The sequence below is a fragment of the Trachemys scripta genome, chromosome 3, assembly GCF_013100865.1.
Source record: "Trachemys scripta elegans isolate TJP31775 chromosome 3, CAS_Tse_1.0, whole genome shotgun sequence".
Taxonomy (NCBI): Eukaryota; Metazoa; Chordata; order Testudines; family Emydidae; genus Trachemys; species Trachemys scripta.
This window is the reverse complement of record NC_048300.1, coordinates 190,045,528-190,068,091: the sequence shown is the minus strand read 5'-3', so window position 1 is coordinate 190,068,091 and position 22,564 is coordinate 190,045,528. Positions and strand designations below refer to the sequence as shown.

General features: G+C 41.7%; 1 protein-coding gene across 1 annotated transcript in view; it reads left to right on the top strand.

The window, feature by feature from the left end:
- Positions 1 to 22,023, top strand: part of MMUT (methylmalonyl-CoA mutase) — a 37,916-nt gene extending 15,893 nt beyond the window's left edge. The window contains exons 7-12 of the mRNA XM_034766675.1: positions 1,613 to 1,728; positions 8,614 to 8,729; positions 15,723 to 15,854; positions 18,490 to 18,637; positions 18,759 to 18,926; positions 20,863 to 22,023. Of these exons, the coding sequence (XP_034622566.1) occupies positions 1,613 to 1,728; positions 8,614 to 8,729; positions 15,723 to 15,854; positions 18,490 to 18,637; positions 18,759 to 18,926; positions 20,863 to 20,991 (809 nt within the window). The 3' untranslated portion in view covers positions 20,992 to 22,023. The remainder of the gene's footprint in view (positions 1 to 1,612; positions 1,729 to 8,613; positions 8,730 to 15,722; positions 15,855 to 18,489; positions 18,638 to 18,758; positions 18,927 to 20,862) is intronic.
- The last annotated feature ends 541 nt before the right edge of the window (positions 22,024 to 22,564 follow it).

The window sequence follows — 22,564 nt, the reverse complement described above, 5'->3', positions numbered from 1 at the left end:
TGAATTAATAGAGTCATAGAAATGTAGTTCTGGAAGGGACCTCAAGAGGTCATCTAGTGCATTTCCCCTTACTGAGGCAGGTTTAAATAGACCAAGACCATCTCCGACAGACAAATGTTTGTCTAACCCAAGGGTGGGCAAACATCCACATCGGGGAATAGAAATTGTATGGCGGGCCATGAATGCTTACAAAATTGGGGTTGGGGTGAGGGCTCTGGGGTGGGGCTGGGGATGAGGAGTTTGGGGTGTAGGAGGGTGCTCTGGGCTGGGACCGAGAGGTTCGGAGGGCGGGAGGGGGATCAGGGCTGGGGCATGGGTGTAGGAAGGGGTGCAGGTTCCAGCTAGTGGTGCGGGCTCTGAGGTGGGGCTGGGGATGAGAGGTTTGGGGGGCAGGAGGGAAGCAGTGGCATGTCCCTTTTCTGGTTCCTATGCGGAGGCGTGGCCAGGCAGCTCTGCTTGCTGCCCCATCCACAGGCACTGCCCCTACAGCTCCCATTGGCGCATGTAAGAGCGGGACGGAGCAGAGTGTGGTGCAGTCCTCAACCCTGCACCCCTGCCGGAGCACCAGAATGGGGCAGGTCCCAACCCTGCGCCCTGGCCGGAGCGGCAGAGTGGGGCCAAGCCGCGTGATGCGGCCCTGACCCAGCACCCTGGGCAGAGCGCCAGAACAGGGCCGAGCTGTGTGGTGCGGCCCCGACCCAGTGCCCTGGCCGGAGTGCCAGAGCGGGGCCGAGCTGCCTGGTGCGGCCCTGGCTGGAGCACCGGCGCGGGGTGCAGCTCGCAGGCTGACTTAAAACTGCTCACGGGCCGTAGTTTGCCCACCCCGATCTAATCTGTTCTTAAACACCTCCAATATCTCCACCAACCCAGCTAAGCTGCTCAGTGCTTAAGTGTCCTTTATAGTTAGAAAGATTTTCCTAATAGCTACATCCTAAATCTTGCTGCAAACTAAGATTACTTCTTGTCCTACCTCAGTGGACTTGGAGAAAAATTGATTACCATTCTCTTTACAACAACCTTTACCTCTGAAGACTGTTACCAGGTTCCCCTTCAATCTTCTCTTTTTTTTTTAGACTAAACATGCCCAGTTCTTTCAACCTTTCCTCCTCATTTTTTGCTCTCCATTTTGTTGTTGAACTCTCTCCAATTTGTTCTCACCTTTTTTAAAGTGTGGTGCCCAAAACTGGACCCGTACTCCAGCTAGGGCCTCACCAATGTTGAGTAGAGTGGAACAGTTACCTCCCATGTCTTACATATGATCCCCTGTCGTTAAAAATAGTTAGTAAAGTAAATAGATATGATTGACTGCACATAGATTTAAGGAGAAAGAACATACCATTTTTACATGTCACTTTTCAGCATAAAAACCACAATGTCAAATATTCTTACATTTGATCATCTCTTCATAATAAAATGTGAAAAGTGTAAACTTAAATCCTTTCTTGAGAGAGAAGTTTTAAATGCTTTGGACGGTAGGACTGCCTGAAAAACATAGTATTGCATTTAAAACATCAGTCACTTACCTAGCTATGTAAAATACTGTAACCTTTCCAAAAGCGCCGCAGTTTTGAATATAGTCTAAATTCTTGATCTTTGTGTGGGAAATCAACAGGTTCTGAAGTAATTGTTGGAGTAAACAAGTACCAGTTAGAAAAAGAAGAGACTGTTGAAGTTTTGGCTATTGATAACAGTTCAGTCCGAACCAAGCAGATTGAGAAGCTTGAAAAGGTAGGTGGTACTTTTTTGAAAATGCAAATTCTTGTGTATTTTAAGTAGTTCTTCATGAGTTTTCTATTTGCCAAAAAAAAAAATGCATTTTCAGAGCGCCAAAACTGTTCTTGAATTCAGCAATTTAGAGACAGACACTGTCTGTAGCACTTCAGTTTCTCCTCTGAGGCTGATTGCTGAAATATAGATTCTTTGCATTTTGCTTATCGTTATTCTCCTCATATAGTTAGATTAAACAAAAATTAAACTGCATTTAAATTAAACCATGGCTCTTTCCAGCAGGAAGGAAACAATGTACAGTAATGGATTTTTGAGCCTTTTACCATTGGATGTTTGGGTTCAAATTCTCCCTCAGACACAGAAAAATGAGTTTGGTCTGATCATGATCTCTGCTGGATATTCGTCAAGATGACAAAAGAAAAAATTCAGTTTGGTATAATTAGTAGTTTCTGCACCAAGGAGTAGATGTTTTGCAGGCCTCTAGTAAAGTGCATTGAGACTGAATTGTGGGAAAACCTATAAATAGTGCAGGCAGGTTATGTTTGTCCAGATCCATTATTAATTGAGCATTTGAACAAAGCCTTATCTAGATTGTAAGCTCTCTGGGGAAGGGACCTACTTTTTGTGATGTGTATACAGCACCTAGGAGAATGGGGCTTTGAGACAACAGTTCAATGCAAACACTAACAAAGGTTTAAGGAAAGTGCCCAAACAAATCCAGCTGAAGGTACAAATTGGGGAGGAGGAGGCAATGGTAACACTGCGAAGGCCAAAGACTGAGGGGGAAGAGACGGCAGGACTATACTTCTTCATTAATTCTGTCTATTATACAGTATATTAATGCTCTTGCTATTAACTCTTCTCTTCTTTGTCATAAGAACAGTTGTACTGGGTCAGACAAATGGTCCATCTAACCCAGTATCCTGTCCTCCCATAGTGGACAATGCCAGGTGCCCCAGAGTTCCATCCCCATTCTTATGCTGCTTTATTAAAATAATATTTCCTTAAGATCTGGGATATCTTAAAATGCCCCTTGTATGTTGAGCAGCAGAGCAGACACATTCTATCTGATGCCCAGGTATTTATATATCAAGGATACTTGGTTGCAATCAGATGGCGAAAACAATTTATAGTTTTAAATAGCAAGCAAAAAGTATAAATCACAGAAGGTAACAGACAAAAGAGTGTTTAAAGTCATGACTATACTTTTGCCAGAGCTGAAGGCTAAAGTGCCTGAAACGCTGTGTTCAGCAGATTTATCTTTGTCACTGTATAATTCCCTATTTTTCAATGAAATGGTGGTTTGTGTTAACTATACTTATTTAAAGCTTCTCTGTTGGAAAATATCTTTAAAAAGTGGCAGTGTCTTGTCGACTTTTTTTGACAATTTGAATAGGGGTAGACGAATGTTACATTAAAATAACACTGCTCTACGGCCAAAATGCTTGTGAAATAAATGTAGTCAACCTTTACTAATTCTGGGTCACTGAGAACGAAAATGATGCTTAAAATTGTTGATTGGCTCTAGTTTTCAAGATATGCTATTGGGTCAGTATATACGACCCTTGACTTGGGAATGGCGGAGGATAAGTGAGTTATAAAGGGAAGGGATCTCAATTTAAATCAGAAATGACTAAAATACATCTTTGACTGGATCTATGAATAAATCTATGACTGGGTTTGGACAGTACTTGCTTTTGAGGCAAAACAATGAATGATGCAATCTGAAGCTGGTATTGCATCATACATGATATGAATTGCATCCTGTTATTCCTAGAAGTCATGGATGATGCAATCGTAACGAAGCTTACATCACTCTGCTGAACAAATTGCCCTATATCAGCTCTAGAAATCATACAGTGTCGTGCTCTCTTATTTGTCAGTGTTTGATTTTGCAAAGGGACACATTTCTGTTTAGCCAAAGTGAGCAGAGATGCCTCGTACTTGTGTGAACAGTGCAGATAACTTCTGCTATGTTTGTGGTGAAGTGACTTTTGCATCACAAAAGCGCAGTATAACCACTATGGTTAAGAAAGCCTATCACCTTTATTTTGGCTGCAAAATTGGAGATCAGGACAAGAGGTGGGCCCCACACATGTGCAACAAATCTTCGCCAGTGGTTGAACAGGAAAAGGAAATCTATCCCTTTTGCAGTGCCAATGATTTGGAGAGAGCCAACAGATCATACCAGCAATTGTTACATCTGCATGGTGCCTCCAGTTGGGAAAGGTGTGTCAAAGAAGAAAAAGTGGACTGTGCATTATCCAAACATTCCATCAGCTATACGCCCAGTACCTCACGGAGAAGTACTGCCGGTTCCTGATGCACCAGAATCATTCTCACTTGAGTCAGACGAGGAAGAGGATGAAACTTCTGGTCCTGAACCATCAATGTCAGAGGACCCTCATTTTCTCCCATCCTCCTCCTCTGAACCACACCTCATAACACAAGGTGAACCGAATGACCTTGTCAGGGATTTGGAACTACCCAAGAGTAAGGCAGAGCTGTTGGGCTCCAGACTACAGCAATGGAATCTCCTGGCAGGTGATGTTAGGGTTTCCATGTTCTGTGACCATCAAAAGGATCTTGTCCCATTCTTCTTCATGGAAGGTGATCTTGTAGCCTGCAACAACATTGATGGTGTGATGGCAGCCCTCAACATCGTTCATGATCTAGATGAGTGGAGAATGTTTATTGATTCATCGAAGACGAGCCTTAAAGCTGTTTTACTGCATAATGGCAATGTTTTGCCATCAATTCCAGTTGGTCATGAAGTCCATATGAAGGAAACATATGACAACATGAAACAACTTTTGAGGTGCATAAACTATGACCAACATCAGTGGCAGCTTTGTGGCGATTTGAAGGTTGTTGCTCTCTTGCTTGGTCTGCAGACTGGATACACAAAGTACTGCTGTTTTCTCTGCGAATGGGATAGTCGTGCAAGAGATTCCCACTACATCAAGAAAGATTGGCCACTCCGACAGTCATTGGAGCCTGGGAGGAAAAGTGTTCAGCATCCACCACTCATTGAATCAAGGAAGATTTTGTTACCACCCTTACACATCAAGCTGGGTCTGATGAAGAACTTTGTCAAGGCCATTGACAAAACACAAGCAGCTTTCAAGTACCTCCGTGGAAAATTTCCAAGGTTAAGTGAAGCTAAGATAAAGGAAGGTGTCTTTGTTGGTCCTCAGATTCGTGAATTTCTTCGAGATGATGCATTTGACCATGCACTGCGTGGCAAGGAAAAGACAGCATGGAAAGCCTTCCAGTTAGTGGCAATACATTTTCTCGGAAACAACAAGGCAGACAACTACAGGTTATTGGTGGAAAACCTCCTCAAGGCATACAAAAGCCTTGGTTGCAACATGTCACTAAAGATACATTTTTTGCACTCTCATCGAGATTTTTTTTCCACCGAACTGCGGAGCAGTGAGCGATGAGCATGGCGAGCGATTTCACCAGGACATTGCAACAATGGAGAAACGCTATCAGGGCAAATGGAGCCCATCAATGCTTGCAAACTATTGCTGGACAGTGACAAGAGATGCTCCATTTAATGAATACAAGAGACAAGCCAAGAAGCGCCGAGTAGACACTGAATAGGACTAAACTATATACATAATAGTTTTTTGCCTTTTGTTGTATAATAAATTTTATTTATATAACCCTGTTGCTGATTTTTAAAGTGTTACATAAACAGGACAGGTGAAATATTATCATGTAAAGCAACCATAAACACATGAAAAGACCTAGGTTTACAGTTTATGATTAAAACTCTACTATCTACACAATATACATAGACATAAAATGTAAAAACTTAAATATCTTAGAAACAGTAGCCAATCAGTTGTTTTAATTGTCATATTTGAATTCAGCACATCAAAATACATAATAAATAGCACATTTTATCTCTGAAGCAGACAACTTCTCAAAAATTGTAGACCAGTGTAATTAATGCAACAGCTCCAGGCATTGTTTGCTTGTATTCCGTCCTCATGTTGTGTTTCAGTTTTACTTTCTTGAAGCACCTCGTGGCTGTTGTGGATACTCATCAAGACTGGTATTAATATTCCTATTTATACAAGAAGTTTATTGAAATGAGATATTTTTGTATTTCTATAGCATTTGGTTCATAGATCATTGGGACTGTGTGGCTGTGCCCATATGCAGGTTTTTAGTCTATAATATAATGTGTAGAATATGCTTCTTTCTTTTGATAACTTTTAAAAAAAATCCTTACTTTACATTCTTTCTAGTGCACAAAAAGGTTCTTTCTATTGCACAAAAAGGAATTAAAATCTTTGCTTAGATATGATAAAAATGTCACACCTCTGCTACCTTTCCCCCATTAAGTGGACTTCCACCTCTAATTGAGTTCTGTGATAGATAAGACAGTAAATGCTGGGGCAGAAGCTCAGGTGTGCTGGACTTCGTGAGAATGAAAAGACCAAGTAAAATAAATTTAAAATAAATAACATGGGGCCTGATCCAAAGCCCATGGAAGTCAGAGGAAAGATTCCTATTTCTGAATATTTTTCTCGCCCTCACTTTTTGGGCTATTCAGCAAATTATTCTAAAGGTAATGATGCTTTCTTAATTTTGTTTCTTACTCTTATTTGTGGAACATTTTCAAAGTGCGCCAGCCTTAACTCTGTTTTAATAATTTTAACTTTCTGTTCCTTTTTTTGTTTTTTTCTTTAGACATTTAGAGTAATTTTTTCATTAGGCTTCCTTTATATCCATCTTATGTAGTAGAGCATAAGTTTACACTCACTCACTCACATTCACATTGCAGTCAGACAAAGGTTCTGCCCATGAAAAACTTTTGTAAGCGCTTCTAAGGAGATCCCCCTAAAAATGTGACTCTAAATATTTAGGCCAAGATTTTCTGAAGTAAGTGCCTAATGTTAGGCTCTGAAGTCCGCAGAGAGACATCTACAGATGTAACCAGATTTTTCAGAAATGCTGAGAAACCAGGCAGGCTCCCTTTGTCTATATTTATATGTGCCTACATGTGTACTTAGGAGCCTAGCTCGATGTACCTGATTATGAAAATCTTTTGCCTTAACAGAATTTGTTTAATACTTACACATTACAAAATACATTATAAACAGTAAATCTATGACACCAACAGGAGAAAAATCCAGAAAAAGTAAAACTAAGCTTAACATAGCCTCAAAGTGGTATAGTGGCAAGGAGAGGAAGGGCAGGTGGAAAGCATAATTAATGATATGTCACCCCCTCTTCGAAATATCTGGCTTCTGTTGATTTGTGCTGGGTAACCTTTAATAATGTTGCATAATAAGGGAGTACTCAAAAGTGAGTGTATTATTGTTTCTCTTGCAAGTTTTCATGTCACAGCACCTATCAGGGGTTGAAAATTACGCTACTCTGAGATTTATCTATTGTATTCATGCCTGGAATAGTGCCAGAAATATTGTTACGCTTTTGTTGATGTAGGATCCAATATTTCATGGAATGCTGGGATCAGAAGCAAATGTTGTGATATATAACATGCATGTGAAAACTGGAGTGTCAAGCTATAATACAGTGCAAAGCATTCATTTCTAGCTGAGATAATTAGGAAGATATTGGGTGTTTTTAAACCATATTGTCAGTGCCTAAATACAAAAGTGCTAACACCTTAGAAATACCTGAGTCAGAGAGAGATGTTGTTCTTACCATGTTCCCTTCCACCTACTTGCATTCCATCATTACTGTGGTATCTCTCCCTAACATTAGAACTAGGAATCATTGCTTTGCATCATCTTGGGATCCCCGCTTTCAGATGACAACACTGAAAGCCTCATTCTCTAGCTGCTTTATAGTACAGTATATTTAAAATCACATGAAGAATACTGTTGCAAAGTTATTGAGTCGGCTTACTTGTATAAATAAATACTTTCAGAACCAGGAGACGTTTCCAAATATTGGTCTTGCGACCTTCAACATACTGATCTTCAACATAGTAATGATAGCTGTATTCTTATTTGATTCCAATACAGGCATCTTCAACCAGGGAACCTTTACCAGGCTCATATTAGAACATAAGAATATAAGAAAGGCCGTACCGGGTCAGACCAAAGGTCCATCTAGCCCTGTATCCTGTCTACCGACAGTGGCCAATGCCAGGTGCCCCAGAGGGAGTGAACCTAACAGGCAATGATCAAGTGATCTCTCTCCTGCCATCCATCTCCACCCTCTGACAAACAGAGGCTAGGGACACCATTCCTTACCCGTCCTAGCTAATAGCCATTAATGGACTTAACCACCATGAATTTATCCAGTTCTCTTTTAAACTCTGTTATAGTCCTAGCCTTCACAACCTCCTCAGGTAAGGAGTTCCACAAGTTGACTGTGCGCTGCGTGAAGAAGAACTTCCTTTTATTTGTTTTAAACCTGCTGCCTATTAATTTCATTTGATGACCCCTAGTTCTTGTATTATGGGAATAAGTAAATAACTTTTCCTTATCCACTTTCTCCACATCACTCATGATTTTATAGATCTCTATCATATCCCCCCTTAGTCTCCTCTTTTCCAAGCTGAAAAATCCTAGCCTCTTTAATCTCTCCTCATATGGGACCCGTTCCAAACCCTTCATCATTTTAGTTGCCCTTTTCTGAACCTTTTCTAGTGCCAGTATATCTTTTTTGAGATGAGGAGACCACATCTGTACGCAGTATTCGAGATGAGGGCGTACCATGGATTTATATAAGGGCAATAATATATTCTCAGTCTTATTCTCTATCCCCTTTTTAATGATTCCTAACATCCTGTTTGCTTTTTTGACCGCCTCTGCATACTGCGTGGACATTGGAATTCCTGATTGCCTTATAGCTGCTTACTTAAACTGAGTATTTTTCTCTCCTTCATCTAAGGTAAAAGCTAGCAGAGATGAAGCAGCAGCCCAGCAGTGTCTCGCTGCTCTAACAGAATGTGCTGCCACAGGTCAAGGCAACCTATTGGCACTGGCAGTGGAAGCAGCACGCGCAAGGTAGGGTAAGAAAAGTTGGACAACGTAACCGATGTGAAAAGTTGACTGTTTCCCTTTACTTCTTTCAACTTTTCCAATAATTCTTGGATACGTAGGTTGCCGTATTTAATATGTCACAGATCGACACACCCTTTCAGCTTTTAAATAGGATACATTTTTTTTAATGCGGGATAATATCCTTGACCATGAAGGTGTGTTTCAGAGGTTCAGATGGGCATTACCCTTGGTTGTGGTTTGGTGGTGGTAGCCAAATACAAATACTTTTTCAGTCTCTTAAAAGTATGTTTAATTTATTTTCAAGGACAGTATTGGGAATAAAATTTCCCCTAAAATGTTGCTGTTCACACAGATTCTGTTTGTGGCTCAAGCTCTTATCAGTTTCAGACTATGAATAGGTTTCTTTGATGTATTGCTCTGCTGTTTCACAGGTCAGAGAGCCTGAAAATGTCTGAGATGTGAAAAGGGATAGAGAAAAAAAATCTTATCACTCTCTGTGATCTGGAAGATCTCCTTCCCTACACCACAAATTGGTGTGAAAACATTTCTGACTAATGTAGAAAACTTGTATCTACTTTAGTCAAAAGCACTTTCTGTCTTAGTCTCAAGTAGTAAAGCATCTTCTGTAGTCCTGAGACACATTCACCATTATCATCTAAGCCACCTTAACAATGGTTAAGGCTATGTTTACACTGCGATTAAAAACCCACCACACGGAGTCTCAGAGCCTGAGTCAGCTGATTAAAAATAGGCGTGCACACATTCAGGCTTGGGCTGAAGCCCAGGCTCTAAAACACTCCCTCCTCATGGGGTCTCAAAGCCCAGGTTTCAGCCCAAGCCCAAATGTTTACGCTGCAATATTATAGCCCAGCAGCCCGAGTCTCATGAGCCCAGGCCAGTCGCGGCCATGCTGCAAGTCTTTCATTGCAGTGTAGACATACCCTTAGTTGCTATTTCAAACTGAGTTTTGGTCTTTGACTGTCTCCCTTTTGTCCTCTGCATGTGCTCCTGGAGGTTTGTAATGTAGTCCCAGTGCCAAAAAAACAACAAAATGAAAATGCCTCTTAATAATGTGGATGGGTCAAAAATGAGCAAACCAAACTTAATTGCCTATCCACATCCTTAGAGCAGATCTTTAGCCTTCCATCTTCATCTGATTCTACCACTACTTCATCTGCAACAACCACATGTGCAACAGATCTCCTTTCAAAAGAGGAGAGCTTGTCCCAACGCCCTCTGGAACGTGTCATCACCACTCTTGGAGTTGGAGACATCACTGGAAGGTAATATTGGCCCTCACAGGAGTTAATGTCATCATCATCATCATAATTTCCCAATTAGTTCTCTGTATCTCTGTTATGACCTACAGTATTCTTGTCCTTAAGCACTGTGCTGTTGAACAGAACTGCACTGACTTGTATGGAATGTGGACAGATGTTTACTGGAAAGTAGGTTGATTATCGATCTCTTATTAATCTATGGCACTATTTAATGCCTGTGCAGGAGAATATTTTGGAATGTTACATCTAATAGATGAATGTACCACTAGTAAACATATTGCCATAGAGCCTTACTTTTGGTTAACAAATCTCACGTGTGGGTCCCCTGCCTTTTGAAAGGTTATGGAGGGAACCCTTGAGCAATTAGAGAACCCAGCTACCTCTGCTCCCAGGAGCAGCAAGGAAAGGATCACCCCTGCAGAGATGGGCAGAGGGGGAGAAGGAAGATGCCAGCCCCTGACACTGGCAGAAGCAGCAGATTAGATTCTAAACAGTTTGGAACCCATTGAAATAAAACGTGTTATAAATATAGGCCAGTACGATGCAAATATCAGTCTCAGTAATTGTCAAAGAAACCTGAATTTCTAAAACAGAGTCTGAAACAATTTTGCTTCCCTCTTCCTCCATTTTGCTAATTTTCCAGTAGTTATTTGGTATGGGTGTATTGCAATAAATGTGGATGAATAATGCATATTGACATTTTCTTGTTGACCTTTATGAACATGGCATATTGATTCTGTGAAATGAACAAAATGATTTAAATAGTCAGTGACAGCTGATGGAAAATTATCTCTGGGATTTCATTTCTTGGTTGGGCTTTAGGTGAGCCTATATATTTGTCCAAATTACTTTTCAACATTCAGATTAAATTTGACAGAGATGTGGGATGATTTGACTCTTAGGGGAATTTAAAATTGTGGAGGTAGAAAATAAAATGAATATTGAATATTGCATTTAAATCAGAGTAATCAAAACTAAATGGATTTTAGTTACAAAGTAATGAAAAGTTTTGTAAAAACTGAGATCTGTTAGTGTGAAATTTAAAAATAGTTTGAAAATAACTAACTAGACCTACTAGGAATATGGTTTGAGCAATAAAACCTAACACAACAGTAGTTTTTAACTCAACAGTGTAAGACTGAGTGGAGGTTCCACCCGCTTGATTGTAGGATTGGAGCCCATGTTCATTATAACAGTGTTTGGTATTATTCAGGTCATTCGATTCTCCCCACATTACGAACTGGGCCCTCACAATTGGAGGTTGATCACAACCTGCTCAGACTTTATAGCGAGGACATTGGTTACATCTGTCTCCTCTGAAGTCAGATATAGCTTCTCTCAGAAGTATGTATTAGTAAATACACAGTTAGTAGAAGTCCAAAGCCAAGTAAAGATTTCTTAAGTATAATCAGACGTTATTGGTAAACTACAGTAACAGAGAAAAGCCTAATATAAAGGTAGTGACAAAAACTGCTTTAAACTATAGCCAAAGATGTTGCTACAGAAGCGATACCCATATGTTAGTGTATTGAAAATATTATTGGCAGGTAGTGTTTGATGTATAGGGGATTGATTATCACATCTCGTCTGGACGCGATAAATCGATCCGCAAATTGACGCCCGTACTCCACCTCGGCAGGAGGTGTAAGCAGAGTCGATGGGGGAGCCGCGGCTGTCAAGTGAGGACGGCCAGGTAAGTCGAACTAAGATACTTCGACTTCAGCTACATGAATAGCGTAGCTGAAGTTGTGTATCTTAGTTCGAACCACCCCGCTAGTGTAGCCCAGGCCTATGGCTCAGCAAAAAACTTAATTTGTCTGGCCCACAGTTCAAAGGTTGGCTTAGTTCTGTATCCTAGAGAGGTGTGAAACATGTCCCAGAACAACATGTTGGTCAATCCCCATTCAGTTTAGAGAGCATATACTTTTGTTCTCCCAAACACGAGCTTTATATTTGAGGGTCTGAGGACAACACTTGGTAAGACCACTGTCAAATGATTACATTTCTCTTCCAACTCTGAAATGTACAAATGTGAGGCCATTGTCTCTTCATGTACCTCTTTAGTATGGAATTAATTATTCCCCATCTTCCTTCTCATCTTTGAAAAGGTTCTTTGTAAATGCTTTCTTTCTTCCAGTCACTCTTGAATACACCAACTTCTTACATGCTATGGGTTAATAGTTTATTTTCTGGAGCTAACAGATCTAAACTTGGGCAGTACTTCATTATCATAGAAACCTACCAATTTAAATATTAAATCTACAAGACCAATTATTTAAATGAACTGAGATCAGACCAGCTAGATGTAGTCTGTCACATGTCATTAATCACACTTTCTCCAGATTTAACAAATCTAGTTTACAGTAATCTTGTTCCTTTGTGATTTCACCAATCTACTTTAGTTTTCCATGCATCTTACTCAGAAACCATGATGCCCAGGTTTCTATCTGTTACACTCCGTTCTGCTTTAAGCCAATTATGCAGCTATTTAAGAATGACAATCTAATGGCAAATTGTTCTGTTAGTGCATTCAGAAAGAAATCCTGATTGGCTGGTATCCTAGCTCTTTCTTTCATATCAAAATTTACCCCTACACTTACTTATTTTGAAAATTCAGATGTTTAAAAACTATTCTGTTTATATCCATTGGCCTCACAGAGTATGATCAGAAATGCACACCTACATTTATGAGGCTAATGGGCTACCAAACAGCCACAAGTACTTAATTTATAGTATGTCAGCACATGTATGAAATTGACTTGGAGGTTCTGTTGTGTTTTATGTTTCCTCTAATGCCTCAGAGAAAATAACTGCTCCTGATCAGACACAGGGACCTGTTCATTAATGTAATAATATTTTTCAGTTTTATAGCACCTTTTAGGATTGCAAAATGCTATACAAGCATTAACAGCCTGATATATAGAAGAGGTGCTTACTGACTTCTCTCATTAATTTCAGTAAGAACTGTTGGTGCTCAGGCCCTCTGAAAATCAAGCTGTCAGTTTTATTGCTCTGATGACATAAAATAGATGTAATGTTTCTTCTGAAAGGTAAACTGCATTATTGAAAAATTAAGTGACTTGCCCAAAGTCATGCGATGAGTCAGCAACCAATCCAAAAACAGAACCCAGATCTGTAGAGCCAGACATTCTCTCAGTAGATTTCAGCCTGACCTAAATGCATTTTAGGATACAAATTATCAATTTTTTCACTTCTCTTTAAAAGCACTGTCTTGGCCAATAGCTGATAGTGGCATAACATGTTTCTTTCCTTCTCAAGAAAGCTGTGAGGTTAGATGAAGATCCCTCTGTCGCGGAGTGTGGGGGAGTCAGGGCCCTGCACCCCTCTTCCTGAGATTCACTGTGACTCTCAACCAGCCAGTAAAGCAGAAGGTTTATTTAAGGACAGGAACACAGTCTCAAGCAGAGCGTGTAGGTATGACCAGATGTAGGAAGGACAGAGCAAAAGATAGCCAAGGATTTGCTGGAGGCAAGAGATCTACGTGAGATTTACTATAGGATTCCTGTGAATACACCAGAAAGTCATCTTCAGGACATATTGGATGCCAGGCATAGGGCTGGGATTACAGCTAATACCCATTAGAATTTTGGCCATCTCTGGCCATCTCTGACTATCTCCTAGTAAAAGCATATGGAGGAGAAGTTACAGCTGTCTAAACTGATATTAAGCAGTGATATCCAGATTGTCCTCTGACATTTTTTGTTTTAAGACTTAGAGGGTATTTACTCTTTAACTAGGTCACAAAAACAATTTTGAGTAAGAGCATTCCTCATTGCTAAATGTAATAATACAAAAAGTGCAAGTTCCAAAAGGATTAAATGTGATTAACTACAGCCAAATGGTATCTCTGTATTGGTGAATTGAGAGAAGATTACAGCACAGATGGCAGAAAGAAAGTGTAATTGAATGGGGTATTGTCTTTATTTTTTGCATTTATAATTAATGTGCTTTGGAAATGTTCTTGATGTCTATTTTCTACTTTGACTAAGTTTGCAACAAGTCATATGCGTGTGTGTGTGTGTGTTATTTCCCTCCTCTTTTTTCATCTCAGGGCATACTAATATATGCCACTGAATATATTATTGAAATACATAATTGTTAGCTTGCTCACTCGCCTGCTTCACACCATTATGCAGACCTGTATTCAGTCTTTGTCCTAGCAGGGTCAGAGAACACTGCTGAGGTGGTGGTTAGAGCTGAGCTGTTTAACTTCTGAAGAGGAGTTTCTTTGGGTACATCTACACTACAGGGGGGAGTCGATTTAAGATACGCAAATTCAGCTACGTGAATAGTGTAGCTGAATTCGACGTATCGCAGCCGACTTACCCCACTGTGAGGACGGCGGCAAAATCGACTTCTGCGGCTTTCTGTCGACGGCGCTTACTCCCACCTCCGCTGGTGGAGTAAGAGCGTCGATTTGGGGATCGATTGTCGCGTCCCAACGGGACGCGATAAATCGATCCCCAAGAGGTCGATTTCTACCCGCCGATTCAGGCGGGTAGTGTAGACCTAGCCTTTTTCTTGTTAATTAGCTTATTTCTTTCTGTCAGTCCCTTTCAGTTGGTTTCTGTGCCACAATAATTTGGGCACAGTATTGTCCTATCACCACAGGTTATGTAGTATAAATTTGGGCAGGGGAAAACTAATTTCTCACAGAAAGGTGGAATCCACTAGATACTAGATTGTAAGCCCTTGGGGGTAGAACTGTCCTTTATTATGTTTTTACTGCACCTAGCACAATGGGGCCCAGCTTTATTGTGGCTTTTAGATGCTGCAGCAAATATAAATGTTGCTGTTAATAATATAGAAAAACTAACAGTAGCATTGTTCTGTACCAGCACTGTGTTTCTGAATTGTCCTCGTACAAAGCAAAGCAGCTGTTGATTGAGAAATCAGAAGATTTGGAAAAACAAGAAGGAAAATATGATGGAAAAGATGCACAATCTTGGAGACTGAAGAAAAAAGCAGAATAAAATAGAAGGCATCGGAGAGTTGCATGTTTGAACAGCTCTGCCTGTGGCTTACATCTCAATTGAGCAATATCTAGGAGAAAGTGTATAGGACAGTAAAATATACCGCTGGTGAAAGTCAGAGTAGCCAAGTAAGATGTAGTACAGGGGGAAAATCGGAGCACATTAAGTGTAACATATTTTACTCAGACCTCAGAATGTTCTCTCCTCGGATGGCAACTAGTGACTGAGTGCAGTGAAGGCTTTTTTTATTCCAGTCCACTTTTGTGTGTGTTCTTCAATATTTCTCATGCAGTTTATTTTAGGATTTGAGTCTGAGGCTATTTTACAAGGAAGCCTCTTGGTGCTGGGTAGGACAAGAATTCTATACTAGCACAAATACGTTAGTGATTGTATAAAAGGAAATCCCTACTCCTGGCATTTCAGTTATCTTGATGAAGGGTTTGATCTGTGACCATTCCAGTTGCATGTCCCTGGGATGTGCAGTTCTTAGTCAAGTCGTCTCATCAGTAGATCAGAAATTTATTTCCAAAGTACTACTGCATATTCTGTTACTGTGTGGTGCTAATGAAATTATAATTTTCAGCATTGGTAGAGTAAAAGGGAAAGCGTAGTTTGTTTGAATTTTCTCTTCTGACTAATCATCAGGCTGTTGCTGGGGATTTCTGCATTGTTTTGATTTCAGTCTCCTAATGATACTAACGTTTTAACTCTGTGTATTTTAGATGTACAGTTGGAGAAATAACAGAGGCAATGAAAAAGGTGTTTGGGGAGCACAGAGCCAGTGACCGAATGGTGAGCGGAGCTTACCGCCAGGAGTTTGGGGAGAGCGACGAAATTCTTCATGCTATCAATAGGTGAGAGTTTGCTGCTGGCTCAGAAGGAGGGAATGGCCTCATAGTTAATGTTAGACATTTGTGTTGCATATGTGATCCTCTAGAATCACTAGATCAGGGGTCTCAAACACGTGGCCTGCACCCGCCCCCCTGGGCCTACCTCCAGGCCAGGGGTGGACAAACTACACCTGTGGGATTGCCCCCCCTCGAGCCCCACGCTGGCTGGCATCACGTCCCTGCGGCCGGGGGGGGAGAAGCAGAGGGCTCCGTCCCTGTGTTGCCCTGGCCTCCAGGTTGCCCTGGTTCCCCCCTCCCCCCTCGCAGCTTCCATTAGCCAGGAACGGGGAACCGCGGCCAATGGGAGTTTCGGGGGAGGTACCTGGAGGAGCTGCAAGCAGCGTGCGGAGCCCTGCGTCCCTCTCCCCCAGGGGCCGTAGGGACATGGTTCCAGCTACTTCCCGGAGTGGAGTGGAACGGGGCCGGGGCTGACAGCCTGCCCTGGCCCCGGCGTGCGCCGCTGCCACCCCAGAGCCCCAAGCCCTCCTGCACCCCGCCCCCCAACTCTCTGCCCTGAGCCCCCTGCTGCATCCCACACCTCAATTCCCTGCCCCGAGCCCCCACCACACCCCTCATGCACCCTCTGGGGGCAGGGAGGGGGTGGGGACTTCGGGGAAGGGGTGGGAAGAGGTGGGGCCTCATGGAAGGGGTGGAGTGGGGGCAGGGCCAGGGCCAGCAAGGGTGTGTGTGTCAGTGATGCGGCCCTCATGTGGCCATCGTGGTCATTTGAGTTTGAGACCCCTGCACAAGATGGTGCAGTCTGTCTAATGAACCAACATGTTGTGAAGGCTCCATAATAGTGGACTCTGAGCATATTTGCAGAACAATTCAGGAACTTATATTTATGACTAAACATAAAACAGGTTTTATAGGTTGTCCTTGCAGCTACATTCACTCTCAATAATGTCTATAATGTTATAGGACCAGATTCTGCCTTTGGATACTTCCATGCAACTTTAGTTGAACTCAGTGGGAGTTGCACATTCATATCACCAAGAGCAGAATTGTACCCATCTTTGAGAAACAGATACCATTTGTCTCTTTTGCCAGTTTCTGGCTTTGTTGCTGGCATCTTAGGTGAGGTGACTGAGGTGCTCTATTAGGTGTTACTGTAGTATTGATGATCTTCACTCTTAACTGCTGTAGACCTCCTGCACCAACTGCTGGTGATCTCCAGAATGACTTCAAGATATTATTGCTGCTGGATGGAAGCATCTCTTTTTAAAGACCCAAAAAAAAAAAAAAAACCCACTAATTTACATGTAGTGTCATGTTTTTCAGTGAATGTTCTAAACAAGATGCAGTTACACTTTTCCCATACCTTCTTATGTCTCTTGTCTACTGCTCATCTTTTCTGTACATGAACAACATGAGTATTATACATCTGTCACAGTTACAGGCATAGGGACACCTCTGTCCCATTTATGGACTCTGAGTGCATGATATCTGTCCCAGGGTGGAATTTTACAATTCTCCCACTCTGAGAGCAAGCCCTGGACTACAGTACCCTATGTATCCACCGTGCTTACCCTGCAGGTCTTAGTTCAAGCTCCTACAGTTCTTCCCTTGGATGGTCGGTGCCCACGGACAAAGCAGCCTTCTTAAAACCAAAGTCATTGTTTTGCAGAAGGAACAGAGCATTAGAGAGGGTAGGATTTTAAAACAACAAGCAATCTACATGCATGTCTATCTTACCTAAACTGTTACGAATCCCATGATGGTAACCGAGGCAAGCTTAACTTCTTCAGAAACCCCAGCGAGTGCCTGTGTCTCAGCCTGGTTCCCTTGAGCAAATACCCCCTTCTCTTGAGAGAGAGTGTTCCTTTGGAAACCTGATTGAGTTTTTTTGCTCTCCTGTGTTCCTGGCCTTTTCCTGTTCTGTCATTGTCTCTTAACAACAGTCATGTGATTGATGATGGATGTCTTATCTTGAACCATTCTTTCCCATCCTGCTTGTTTTTTTCCCAGGAGCCCGCACTTAAACTAAACCAATATATTCATGTAGCAAATAGCCTAAAAAAACAGCCATATTCATAATTTTTTACAGAAGAGCTCTAAATCTGTCACACCATTATTAGTGGAAATAATATGATTCCCATTTAACATAATTGGAGCAGAGTAAAAGGATTAGTGTCCTTATGCTTTAGAGACTGCAGTGGTAATAGATGGACAAAGTCATGTTTATAGGCCATTTCGCTTGTAATATCTAGGACTGAGGTCTATATTGTGTGTGTGGTTCTCGGGCACTTTTGAAGTCAATGAAACTACTCATGCTTAAACTTAGACGTGTTTTATACATCAGCACCCCAAATAACAGAAGATTTTTGCTTCATTAAGAGCAGCAAAGCAGGGGTGGGAATGAAAAAACAAATCTGCAAACTAAGCAACATTTTATTACCCAAAGCACTTCATAAAGGGAACCTGTCATTGTCCATTCAAAGTGAAATACTAAAATGGTGAGCATGCTGCATGAACCAACCACGAGTTGGTTGCTAGTGTAGCGTAAGGTGCAGGAGTTGCCACTAGTAGCCTGTCTTTTTTTTAGACTCTTTTAATGAGTGTTAGTGACTTAGAAGAATAAAATCTATTTTTTAAATAGAGTAAACAAGTTCATGGAGCGTGAAGGGCGCAGACCTCGTCTTCTTGTTGCCAAGATGGGTCAAGATGGCCATGACAGAGGAGCTAAGGTTATCGCTACAGGATTTGCAGACATTGGCTTTGATGTGGACATAGGTCCACTCTTCCAGGTATTATTTAATCAAACCTGTCCCTTAAAATGTATTTTGAATGCAGCTTTTGTCCCTGCAGTTCTTGTTCAGCAGTCACTTTAGCACTAATTGCTGTTTGCTGTTTAATTTCTCTCTTTAGACACCCCGTGAAGTGGCCCAGCAGGCTGTAGATGCTGATGTGCATTGTGTGGGGGTGAGCACATTAGCTGCAGGTCATAAAACTCTTGTTCCTGAACTCATCAAGGAGCTGAACGCACTTGGCCGTCCTGACATTCTTGTCATGTGTGGAGGTGTCATCCCCCCTCAGGTATTGCTCAGTATCTGTTTCCAGAACAAATATACCTTAGTTATAAGAACACTCAGTTTCAGCCTGCCCTGTTTTGTTGGCTATTTGCTATGCACTCTTAACATCATTGGGGAGTTACAATGCTGAAGGCTTTCCTACACAATAGTCAGGGTCAGTTTCAAGTTTCATGCTAGTCACAGAAAGAGGTTGCTGATGTCCATTTTCATGCAAGTTAAGCCCTGGGCTGTCATACATAACTGTTCTGGCTTAACATGCAAAGCTTCTGGCAGGATAAAGCATTAAGCTGCTTTTGTTCAGAAAAAAACTAGCAGCATGGGGTTGTTCTCATAAGGACTCTTCAATTGTTTCCCAATTTATAAAAATTAGAATTATTCAGTTCAGCGCTGAAAGCTGTTGCACTTTGTAAATCAGGCAATTGGGCTACTATATATTTGAGAGATGCTCCCAACTCAGTTCTCCCTGGGGGATTTGGAACTTTGTTCTGCTCAGAAAAAATAAAGGTTCACCACAATTACATGTACCAGACACAGGTGTTAAATGAACCGTGTATGGTAGTTTCCATTTTCCGTGACTGATTCATGTAGGAGCAGATGCTGCTGTACTGCCAAGTGCAAATGTTTCCACCAGATGGGTCTATTCTTTAGTCCTCCTAAGCAGCAGTACTTCACTCATATATAAGCCAGACGCCATGGTCTCTTTCCAAAACTGCGTGTGCTACAAGTAGAAGAAGGAATGCTGTATTCAGCCTGTTACTTCAAGAGTAGAGGGGAATCTTCAGAAGAAGAAGAAGATTTTGTTTGTAGTGCCTTTCTCCCCAAAGGAATGCAAAGCACTTTGCAAATTAAATGCCAGATCCTGCCTTAGAATACATTATTATTTGAATTGTGTGTAGCACCTAGGAACCCCCGTCACAGACCAGGACCCCATTGTGTGAGGCACTGCACTAACACAGATACACAGCCCATAGTCTTAGTGGCTGTCTCTACTTATCCTCCCTTGGCAGGGTTGGTGTTGGCCATCCCTCCACTCCACCAGTGCTCCCAAGCTTGGTCATCATTTTTCAGATTTCCACACAATCACTTCCATGCCTTCTGCCACAAAGCCCTCTGGTAGAACCTGCCTGAGCTCCTCTAAGCCCCTTTCCATTTAAGTCCCTTTAGGGTCCTCTTCTATGCTGCCTGGAATGAATCAAGTTGCCCAGTATATAAATTACATATTGTTGTTCTCTTTCCCCTGATTTCTCTCACTCCTTTGTTCTTAGATTGTGAACTCGTTGGAGTAGGGACTGTGCTTAAGCATTTGGGAAACTCTTAACATAGATTGGGTGCTATCACAGAAGATGAATGATAATTTCCATATTTTGATAATTATTTAATAATAATTAAATGCAGCCAGCTCTTGGGTGAAACGTAGCTTCTGTTAACCTTACACAGCTACACCACACACCAGTTTAGATGGAGAAGTGAGAGAATATCAGAGCTGCTTTCCGTGTCCCTTTGAAAATGTCAGGGAATCGGACGTTAAATTGACAGAACCCTTACAGTGAAATTGTTCAGAATTTATTTTGTATGTTTGAGCTTTTATTCTGCCATTGCTTCCTCTTTCTGGGAACAGTTGCAAGCCTTCAGTCTTAGTGCCCTTGGAGAATTACTCATAGATGCTGTAAGGCAGTGGGTCTCAAACTTTTGTACTGGCGAGTCCTTTCACATAGAAAACCTCTGAGTGCAACCCCTCCTTATAAATTAAAAACACTTTTTATATATATAACACCATTATAAATGCTGGAGGCAAAGCGGGGTTGAGGTGGAGGCTGACAGCTCGCGGCCCCCCATGTAAGAACCTTGTGAGGTGGTCCAGACCCCCACTTTGAGAACCTCTGCTGTAAGGGTATAGTTCATGTTCCCGTATTTAACTATTTAAATCTCTCTCTGAACAGGATTATGATTTCCTCTATGACTCTGGTGTCTCCAGTGTATTTGGTCCTGGGACTCGGATTCCAAAGGCAGCTGAACAGGTGCTTGACGATATTGAGAAGTGCCTGGTTAAGAGGCAGCAATCTATGTAACACTGAAACATCACACCACAAAATCAGCCGTATAATAACCATGTACAGAACATGATCAATCCTCGGCTAGGAAGAGCCAGCCACGTAGCTTTGGTTACAATGCTTGGTGCCTTGTGTGCTTTCTAAGAAAGCTGTAATTTCTCAGTCATGTTCTAGCTGTGAGGAATATTTCATCTGACTGTGTATATAAAAATTATCTCTAAAAGTACAAGAGTTCAGTAAAATTATTCAGATTGTTTCAAGAATTTAGTTAAATAAAATATCCATTCTAATATTTTGGGTTGGGATTGGTTGATTTTACACTACCACCCTAATTGGTCTGTTTCACATGTATTTGGGTGGGGCCGGGGGGAGAAGGGATTTGTCATATATTTGGCAGATGCTTTAGGCCCAGAGACCTTCAGGTAAAATCACCTGTGTTCAGCATAGAGGTGGCCAAATCCAGTAGAGTTAGTGGCATTTGGATGTTAATGCAGTAAAGTCTAAGGAGCAAATCTTTTTCTGATTTTCCCTTTAGTTGGAACAGTATAAGAAAATAAACTGAAAACACAGACACTGTAGTATGTGGCTATGTCATAAGGAGCAGATCCTGCACTGCCTCCTTTAGGGGCATGGAAACACCTAAATGCAGCAGAGAACCAGTGTAGTCCCACGGTGCTTAGGGAGGCCAGAGTGGAGATGGGGTTGCACAGCTCTGCTCCAGCCTCCAGTTCCACCCTCCACTCCACAAACTGATGCCAGCCTCAGTGTCCTTTCAGTTCTCCCATACATTTCTGGGTACCTTTTTTCAGTGTTGCCCTGCCTTCCCCATGCTATCCTGTGAAGCCACCCCCTTCTCCTCAGGCAAATCTCTCCTCAAACCTCACTTCTGTCTCCTCCGCAAGAAAGGAGTTAATTTGAGATATGTTAAAAGTTTACAAATGAATGTTGACTTAATACAGCATTAAAACTACACTACGCAGAAGAAAAATGCTGCTTTTAACCATCTTAATTTAAATGAAACAAGCGCAGAAACAGTTTCCTTACCTTGTCAAATCTTTTTTTAAAGCTTTCCCTTCATTTTTTTAGTCATTTACATCTAACACAGTACTGTACTATGTTTGTTTTGGTTTTTTGTCTCTGCTGCTGCCTGATCACATACTTCCAATTCCAAATGAGGTGTGTGGTTGACCAGTCAGCTCGTAACTCTGGGTTCATTACTACTACTGTAAAATCCTAGAAGATTAGAGTTGGAAGAGACCTCAGGAGGTAATCTAGTCTAACCCCCTGCTCAAAGCAGGATCAACCCCAACTAAATCATCCCAGCCGGGGTTTTGTCAAACTGGGTCCTAAAAACCTCTAGGGATAGAGATTCCACCATCTCACTGGGTAACCCATTCCAGTGCTTCACCACCCTCCTAATGAAATAGTGCTTCCTAATATCCAACTTAGACCTCTCCCACTGTGACTAGAGACCATTGCTCCTTGTTCTGTCATCTGCCACCACTGAGAACTGCCTAGCTCCATCCTCTTTGGAATCCCCCTTCAGGTAGTTGAAGGTTGCTATCAAATCCCCCCTCACTCTTCTTTTCTG